Genomic DNA, 9,916 nt, shown 5'->3' with positions numbered 1-9,916 from the left:
TTCCCTCAGGTCATGAGGGAGACTAATGTAATTACAGGGCCCTGGCAGATTTAAAATGTCCTTAGTCATGGGTGAGGTGTTGGGGATTGGAGGGTAGCTCATGTTGTTCTGTTGTTTAAGAAAGGCCAAGAATAATCTGGGTAATTATAGGTCGGTGAGCCTGACATCAGTAGTTAAACGTCATTAGACCATAAGAGCAGAAATAGGCTGTTCAGCCCATCGATTCTGCCCCATTTATTCATGAGCTGATCCATTTTCCCACTCAGCTCCACTGCCCGGCCTTCTTCCCAGAACCATTGATGACCTGGCTAATCAAGCTGAGGTCAGTTATAGAGTTAACCTCCCCCAAGTATCCAGCACCTATTGGGATTGGTAGATGCCAGATATGCACATTATCCAGTTGCCTTCGCTCACTCTGTGCAAAGACAGTGCAAAATGTAAAGTAATTTGGAAAACAAGTCCGTACAGTATTATGTAATCAGGTAATTTCCTTAACTGACAAGTTTAAATTTGAACCCTGGTCGGTCACTGGCACTGTAACAGCGTTGGTTTTCACTGCACTAATCAGACCACCATCATAATTAACCCCCCCCCTCCTCCCCCAAGTTTACAGATAAGCCATTACTAATAAAGATAGAGACTTACTAAGCAGGGAGCAAGCCTCTTACTGAACCGACAGCCAACAGTGAGCGCATGAACCAGCTGTCATCCTGGGTGATGCCACTTTTCTCAAAAATAGTTTTATTTGAACAGCTGTCCTGAGCACCTATCTTCACCAAAGGTTTATGTGTTGTTTCAGAGAACATTTAGAACCATAGAACATTGTCTATGTCAGCATAGAAACTGGCCTCTTTGGCCCCTCTTGTCTGTGCCCAACCACTTTTTCTTGCCTAGTCCCACTGTCCTGCACCCAGTCCGTAGCCCTCCTTACCCCTCCCATCCATGTACCTGTCCAAATTCTTAAATGTTAAAATTGAGCCCCAATCTACCACATCAGCTGGCAGCTAATTCCACACTCCCACCACTCTGAGTGAAGAAGTTCCCACTCGTGTACCCACTAAACTTATCCCCTTTCACCCTTAACCCATGTCCTCTGGTTTGTATCTCACCTGTCCTCAGTAGAAAAAGCCTATCTACATTTACTCTCTATTCCCCTCATCATTTTAAATACCTCCATCAAATCTCCCCTCATTCTTCTACGCTCCAGAGAATAAAGTCCTAACCTGTTGACACTTTCCCTGTAACTCAGTTCCTGAAGTCTGGACAACATCCCAGTAAATCTTCTCTACACTGTTTCTATCTTATTGAGATCTTTCCTGTAGTTCGGTGACCAAAACTGCACATAATCCTCCAAATTTGGCCTCACGAATGTCTTAGACAACTTTACCATAACATCCCAACTCCTGGACTCAATACTTTGATTTATGAAGGGCGATATGACAAAACTTCTCAATACAATCCTACCCACCTGTTTGCTTGAATATTTTATTTTAAAATTTCCATCCATGTAATTATATACTTTTACAGAAGCAAAATTCAATTAAATTGAAATTATAGTGATTTTACTCCCCGTTACCCTCCATCCCCTCCCTCTTGAACATATAATAATAGAATTAGATATAATCTATGAAAAAAGTTATATAAAAAAAAAAGAAAGAGAAAAATAATATCATTCTGGATTTGCTCAAAGATTGACTTGGACACTGGGATTTTACAGTATTTATACAGCGACTTTAGGGAAGAATATTATGTGTTAAGGAAGTACAATTTTACATATTCATCCCTGAACGTTGGATTTACGGGCTCCAAATTTGTAAAAAAGTGGAATATTTATTTCTTAAATTGTATGAAAATTTTTTCCAAAGGTCTACAACTTTGAATTTCTGAGTCACTGAAATGCATTTCCTTACCACATGTTCCCCAATAAAATTAAATCTGGATTTTGTGGCAAATCAATACCAGTAATCTGTTCTTAAAAACTTGCCTAAATCCACCCAGAAAGTTCTAACTTTAGAACATGACCAAGTAAGAGTGTTTAAAAAAAAAATTCCTATTTCTTCACCACATCTAAAATATTTATCGATAAATTCGATTTCATTTATTGCAATTTTTGCAGTGTTAATTATAGTTGATGTAAATAATTATATTGAACTAAACTATACCTGGCATAATATTTGTCATACTATCTTGACAAGGATCTGCCTGTGGCGGCTCACCACAAGGCAGGTGAACCGGCCCTGCTTGTAAGTGACGCGGCGGGGCAGCGGCCAAAATGGTGCCGTCGTGGGGGGGGGTTTCCCTTCCTTCCAGCACGGGGCTCGGAAACCCGCGCTGGGGGACCACATGACGCCCAGGTCACGTCAGCTCCCTCCAGCGTGGTTCTCAGTCAGGTCCAGGCTGGGAGTATAAGTGCAGCCCACCAGCCTGCAATAAATTAGTCTGCTCACTGAGCTCAACCTGTCTGGTTGTGAGTGTAGCTACAATTGGTGACCCCGACTGTTCAAACGTCTTTGAACCCATCATGAGCGAGCCTGGGATCAGCGCTATAGCCGTAAAACTGCTTGAATTTTGGGTTCAGGTTCGGCCACGCGCATGGTAGTTTCACCTCCACCACATTTCGTCTGACACGACCAAATTCTACCATGAGGTCGTTGCTCTGGACCAGGCCACTGCCAGACGTGTGCTGCACCTTGTTCAACATCCACCCGCCGAGGACAAATACAAGACCGTCAAGCGAGTGCTTACCAGGTCCCTCGGACTATCCAGATACCAGCGTGCCGCTTGGATGCTGCACCTCAACGCCCTGGGGGACAGGTCCCCGATGGAACTGATGGACGAGATGTTCGCGCTCATGGGTAAGCACATCAACTGCCCACTCTTCGAGCGCATCTTCCTCAACCATATGCCCGGGGACATCCGGCCGCTGCTGGACCAGGAGAGCTTCACCGACCCGAGGAAGGTCGCCCAAAAGGCTTAAGAGCTATGGCTCGCATAATTCTCGGAAGGCTCAATGGTCCAGCAGGTCACGAGGCATGACCACGCCAAGCCTGCCCCTAGCGCTGCAGTAGAGCACCCGGCCTCTGCAGGGGCCCCCAAGAGCATAACCAAGGCCACAGCATCCGGTTCAGGCCTCTACTTCTACCACCAGCGCTGGGGAGCCAAGGCTCAGAAGTGTCGTCAGCCCTGCCCGTTCCAGGGAAACAACGATGCTGGCCGCTGTTAATGGCTGCGGCAGCTGGCCAAGAACACAGCCTTTTCTACCTCAGACAGCGGGCAGCGGTTCCTCGTTGACACTGGAGCCCAGATCAGCGTCATCCCGGCCACGGCCATCGAATCCAGGAACCGACCTCGTGGACCTCACCTCCGTGCAGCCAATGCAATGGCAATCCGGACGATGGAGACAAGACAGTCCACTTCTAGATTGGCCAACGGAATTTCGCGTGGAGGCTCACCGTCTCGTCCCTCTCAACTGAAATCCTGGGTGCAGACTTCCTCCTTGCACATGGGCTTCTGGTGGACATTTGAGGTAGGCGCCTGGTGGACGCCCATACCTTCCAGGCCGTTCGCCTCGACGCCTCCCACTCTGAGCAACCTCAGGTGGCCATGATCAGCACGCCCAGAGACGATTTCCAGCAGATCCTGGACGAGTTCCCGACACTCCTCAAGCCACAGTTCTTAGCTGCCTTGCCGCGCCACAGGGTGTTCCACCACATCCCCACCCAGGGCCCGCCGGTTCATGCAAGGCACACCGGCTCCCGCCTGACAAGCTCCAGCTAGCGAAGGAGGAGCTTTCACACCTGTTTGAGCTGGGGATCATTTGGCGGACCGACAGTCCATGGGCCTTGCCGCTCCACCTGGTCCCGAAAGCCTCCGGTGGCTGGCATCCCGGCAAAGACTATCGATGGCTCAACGAGGCAACCGTTCCTGACCATTTCCCCATCCCTTACATCCAGGATTTTACGGCCAACCTGCATGGCGCGAGGGTCTTCTCCAAGGTTGACCTGGTGCGCGGATATCACCAGATCCCGGTGCACCCTGAGGACATACCCAAGACGGCTATCGTCACCCCCTTTGGCTTGTTCAAATTCCTGTGCATGCTGTTCGGGCTCAAGAACGCTGCTCAGACCTTCCAGTGCCTCATGGACTTGGTGGGCAGGGATTTGGATTTCGTCTTTATTTATTTGGAAAACATCCTCGTAACCAGCAAGGACCGGGAGCAACACAAGGCCCATCTACGTGCCCTCTTCTCCCAGCTGGCCAACTTCGGCCTTACCATCAACCTGCCAAGTGCCAGTTCAGGAAAGAGTCCATTCAGTTCCTGGGCCATACCATCACGGCTGAAGGAGCCATGCCCTCCGCTGCGAAGGTCGCCGGTATCCGGGTGTTCTCGCGCCCGGACAGCCTCAAGTTGTTTGTAGGTATGGTCAATTTTTACAACCGCTTCATCCCAGGAGCTGTGCGCATCATGCAGCCGCTGTTCACCCTCATCGCAGCCAAGCATAAGACGCTTGGTTGGATCCCAGAAGCCTGCACCGCATTCGAGGCCACCAAGGATGCCCTCACGAAGGCCGCCATGCTCGCCCACCCGCACACCGACTTGCATATGGCACTCTTTTGTCGATGCCTCTGCCACAGCCATCATTCCCGTCCTGGAGCAGCAGGTGAATGGGCATTGGAAGCTGCTGGCATTCTTCAGCTGCCTGCTCCGCCCGCTGGAACCCAAGTATAGTGCCTTCGACTGCGAGTTACTGGGCATGTACCTGGCGGTGCGGCATTTCCGCTATTTTTTGGAGGGGAGGACTTTTACCATCTTCCCCAACCACAAACCCCTCACCTAGGCACTCGCGATGGCAGAGGATCCTTGGTTGGCCCACCAGCAGCGTCACCTCTCCTTCGTGTCGGAGTTTACCACCGACATTCGGCACAAGGCGGGGAAGGACAATGTGGTTGCCGATGCACTCTCGCGACCAGCCATCTGCGCACTGATGCCCAGCCTCAACTTTGACCAGCTCGCTCGGGATCAGGAAGCTGATGAGACGAGGGCCTTCAAGACTGCCATCATGGGCCTGCGGTTCCGAGACCTCCTGACTCAGAGCGGCCAAGGCTCCATCCTGTGCGATATCTCCTTGGGCACCCCGCGGCCAGTGGTTCCCCAGCAGTGGCGCAGGCAGGTCTTCCATCACATCCATGACCTTTCACATCCGTCCATCAGGTCCATGGTCTGGATGGTGCCAGAACGGTTTGTATGGCATGGGCTGCAGAAACAGATCGCAGGCTGGGCCAGAACATGCACCCATTGCCAGACGTCCAAGGTGCACAGGCACACCAGGGCGCCCAAACAGATGTTTGAGCATGTTCGGGAACGGTTCAGCCACATTCATGTGGACATCGTCGGGCCCTTACCCGTATCCTGGGGCAACTGTTACCCGTTCATGGTGGTGGACCGCACCACTCGTTGGCCCGAGGTGATCCTGATGTCAGATGCCTCCACCGACTCCTGCTCCCGAGCACTGTTGCATGGTTGGGTCACCTGGTTCGGCATCCCGGCTTACCTCACCAGCGATCGGGGTGCCCAGTTCACATCTGCACTCTGGGCACAACTCGCCAACAGGTTGGGGATCCAGCTACGCCGCACCTCGGCCTACCACCCGCAGGCCAATGGACTGGTCGAATGTCTGCACCGCCACCTTAAATCGGCACTCATGGCCCGCCTCACTGGTCCCGACTGGATAGACGAACTGCCTTGGGTGCTCCTGGGCATCCGCTCCACTCCCAAACAAGATCTGCAGGCATCATCAGCTGAGCTGGTCTACGGTGCGCCGCTGGCACTACCTGGTGAGTTCATCAACGCACCTCACAATCCCCAGCGGTCGCCGCACGAACTACTTCCTCACCTCAGGGCACACTTGGACTCCTTCGAACCCCCCTGCCGCTACCTAGGCATGGCACCTGCCTGGTGAACTGCTTTACGCGGAGTATGTTTTCATTCGGTGGGGCTTGACCGCGGTTCTGGGGGGGGTTGTGTGGTGGCTCACCACAAGACAGGCGAACCGGCAAAATGGCGCCGTTGGGGGGGGGGGGGGGTTTCCCTTCCTTCCAGTACAGGGCTCAGAAACCCGCGCTGGGGGACCACGTGACGCCCAGGTGACATCAGCGCCCTCCAGCGCGGTTCTCAGCCAGGTCCGGGGTGGGAGTATAAGTGCAGCCCAGCAGCCTGCAATAAACTAGTCTGCTCACTGAGCACAACCCGTCTGGTTGTGAGTGTTATTGCAGGAGCTGTGTAGCCGCCGCTACATGCCCATCTTTTCTCGTCAATTGCAACTATCCACCTGTAATACCACTTTCAGGGAATGATGTATCTATTCGCACACTCCTCAGTTCCCGACCATTACCATGGACGTCCTTCTTTGGTTTGTTCTTCCAAAATGTAGCACCTCACACTTGCCTGCATTAAATTCCATCTGCCATTTTTATTCATTTCATTTTTTTCAGCTGGTCCAGATCCTTCTGGAAACTTTGAAAATGTTGCTGTGCACAACAACTGAGTTACAGGCAAAGGTTAAACAGGTATCTGTAGTATTGGATGCAGTTCTGGTCTCAATGCTTGAGGAAGGATCTACTGGCCTTGGAGACGGTCCAGAGGAGGTTCACCAGGTTGATCCCAGAGATGAGGGGGTTGACCTATGAGGAAAGACTAAATTATCTGGGATGAATGAGAGATCTTATAGAAACACATAAATTTATGAAAGGGGTAGATAAGATAGAGGCAGGAAAATTGTTTTCACTGGTAGGTGAGACCAGAACTAGGGGACACGGCCTCAAGATTCAGGGGAGTAGATTGAAGATGGAGGTGAGGAAAAACTTTCCCAGAGAGTCGTGAATCTGTGGAATTCTCTACTCAGGGAAGCAGTCGAGGCGACTTTATTAAACATATTTAAGGTTCAGATAGATAGATTTTTACTTAAGGAAGGAATTAGGGGATATGAGGAAAAGGCAGGTGGGTGGAGATGCATCAATCATCAGATCTGCCATGATCTCACTGAATGGCGGAGATGGCCGACTCCTGCTCCCATTTCTTATCTTTTTATTCCCTGGAGCGTAGAGAGTGAGGGGAGATTTGATCGAGGTATTTAAAATTGAGGGGGGCAGACAGAGTAAATGTAGATCGGCTTTTTCCACTGAGGGAGGATGAGATACAAACCAGAGGACATGGGTTAAAGGTGAAAGGGGAAAGTTTAGAGGGAACATGAGGGGGAATTTCTTCACACAGAGCGGTGGGAGTGTTGATCGAGCTTCTAGCTGAAGTGAATGTGGTCTCAATTTTAACATTTGTAAGAAGAATTTGGACAGGTACATGGATGGGAGGGGTATGGAGGATGATGGACTGGGTGCAGGTGAGTGGGACTGGACAAAAAAACTGGTTTGGCACAGACTAGAAGGGAATGATGTATTTGTGCTGTAATGTTCTATGTCTATTTCCTCATTTGATATTTTGCTGGTTGCTTGAAGTGGGAGGAGGGGGTGACTGTCCTCTGAAGCTCTCAGCGTGGTCTTTGCTCTGCGAGGGACAGGTTCCACATCTAATGAGAACTTGTTCTTCTTTTCAATCTAAATTCAGACACACAGCATGGTAACAGGCCCTTCTGGTCCACAAGTCCGTGCAGCCCAATTTACACCCAATTAACCTACACCCCCCCAGTACAGTTTGAACAGTGGGATGAAACCAGAGCCCCCGGGAAAAACCCACGCAGACATGAGAACGTACCAACTTCTTACAGACCCCTGGTCCCAATCACTGGAGCTGAAATGGCATTGTGTTAACCACTACATGAACCATGCTGCCCTTCCTGCAGGTCTCCCCCTCCCCGCTCTGTGGGGGAGTTAGGCACCTCCTCTCACCTACTACCCTTTCACATTTCAGGTACCAAGTGATCAGTACACGAACCATGCTGCCCTTCCTGCAGGTCTCCCCCTCCCCGCTCTGTGGGGGAGTTAGGCACCTCCTCTCACCTACTACCCTTTCACATTTCAGGTACCAAGTGATCAGTACACGAACCGTGCTGCCCTTCCTGCAGGTCCCCCCCTCCCCTCTCTGTGGGGAGTTAGGCACCTCCTCTCACCTACTGCCCCTTCACGTTTCAGGTACCAAGTGATCAGTACTCCGACAGACATCTTCATGGTGATGGAATATGTGTCAGGCGGAGAGCTTTTCGATTACATCTGCAAGAATGGCAAGGTGAGCTCAGGCCGGGATCCATAGTTGTGGGCTGTGGCACCAAGGTCCAGAAAGGGCCTGTCTTGTGTGTTCCTACCTGGGACCGGGCATTGGCCTCCTTCTCTACATTTCCCCCACACCCCAGTCATGGTGAAGGAACAAAATCAGGGGGTACAGCCGAGGAGAGAGGTACTGACACCTTGTCATCCTGGGCTGAGCTCTCTATGTCAGCAGTGCACGTGGGGTCCTGGACTGACAGCCCCCATTTCCCCCACCCCAGTCAGCCCCCACCTCTGACTATGCAGTGAACAAGTGGTACTGAATTGAGAGATGAATTCACACCCCAGCTCCCTCATATGCCATTTCCCTCACACTCCCCCTCCTCTCGTCGCGCCCTCTCCCCTACATCCCCCCCCCCCCACACCACCTCCTGCCACCACTCCCTCCCCCACCCATTCCACCACGCATTATCACACTCACTTCCCTTCACACCACCAGTTTAGGTAGCTGCAGGAGCGCAGCATGCGGCTACTACGGGGGTGTGGTGGCTGCGGGTGTGCGGGCAGAGGTTTGCGGAGTTCCTCCCTGACACTGCCTGTTGCTGCCTCCTGCAGCTGGACGAGAAGGAGAGCCGGCGTCTCTTCCAGCAGATCATCTCTGCCGTGGACTACTGCCACCGGCACATGGTGGTGCACCGGGACCTGAAGCCCGAGAATGTGCTGCTGGACGGGCAGATGAATGCTAAAATCGCTGACTTCGGTAAGAGGCTCGACTGACCTGCGCCTCTCCCCTCACCTCATTCTCCTGCAGCCCTCCCCATCTCGTATGTGTAATTGTACACTCTGGGCTGAAAATAGCAGAGCAGTGAAGTGATGGGCTCCAGCAGAAATGTACAGCACAGGAACGGTCCCTCCGGCTCGTGCATCAGTATCTGTACAGGACTTTGGCCTGTACTCGTTGGAATTTAGGAGAATGAGAGGGGATCTCATTGAAACATTTTGAATGTTGAAAGGCATGGACAGAGTGGATGTAGAAAGGTTGTTTCCTATGGTGGGAGAGTCCAGGACAAGGGGGCACGACTTCAGGATTGAAGGGTGTCTGCTCGGAACAGAGATGGGGAGAAATTTCTTTAGCCAGAGAGTGGTGAATCTGTGGAATTTGTAACCACAGGCTGGGTCATTGGGTGTATTTAAGTCAGAGATTGATAGGTCTTGGGTAAACTTATACCTCTCATTATGTTCGTTTTAGATTGGTCACAGTGTTTGAGCTACCCAAAGAAAATAGACACACACACACCGAGAGCAGTTCAGTTTCTACAAGGCTTTATTACTAAATCTAAAGCTGAATTCACACTACAATATGCAAGTCCTTCCCAATTATACTTATCAACGCCTGGACTGGTCCCAACTGCCGAAGCGAGGCGACGACTGCACACTTGTATAGGTTGTCGGGGCGCCGGTAGCAGCTTCTCTTCCTCCTTCGAACGGGACGTTGGCTGGACTCTTGAAGTTCTTCTTGCTGAGAGATGTTGCCACCTCTTGGAGAGTCTCAAACATCAGCAGTGGACCCAAAAGTTGTTTACTTCAGATCTTATCTGTTTGAACAAATGATTTAATTATCTTCAAGGTCTCCTGACAGTCTGCTACCAACAAAAGAAAACTGCATCTCTGGGCCTCATGGTGGAAGTTGGATTAATGTCTA

General features: G+C 51.1%; 1 protein-coding gene across 3 annotated transcripts in view; it reads left to right on the top strand.

The window, feature by feature from the left end:
• The window catches only part of prkaa1 (protein kinase, AMP-activated, alpha 1 catalytic subunit), a 40,849-nt gene that overhangs the window by 2,514 nt on the left and 28,419 nt on the right, over positions 1-9,916 (top strand). For 2 of the 3 annotated variants that reach the window (XM_069884000.1, XM_069884007.1), the window contains exons 3-4: positions 8,143-8,236; positions 8,830-8,974. In XM_069884000.1, coding sequence (XP_069740101.1) covers positions 8,143-8,236; positions 8,830-8,974 — 239 coding nt within the window. Of the gene's footprint in view, positions 1-8,142; positions 8,237-8,829; positions 8,975-9,916 lie in introns of those variants that run through there. The other variant, XM_069884016.1, reaches the window with a different exon arrangement.

Source organism: Narcine bancroftii, chromosome 1 (assembly GCF_036971445.1).
Source record: "Narcine bancroftii isolate sNarBan1 chromosome 1, sNarBan1.hap1, whole genome shotgun sequence".
Classification (NCBI taxonomy): domain Eukaryota; kingdom Metazoa; phylum Chordata; class Chondrichthyes; order Torpediniformes; family Narcinidae; genus Narcine; species Narcine bancroftii.
Note: the sequence above shows the minus strand (reverse complement) of the source record. Positions and strands in the feature narration are given on the sequence as shown.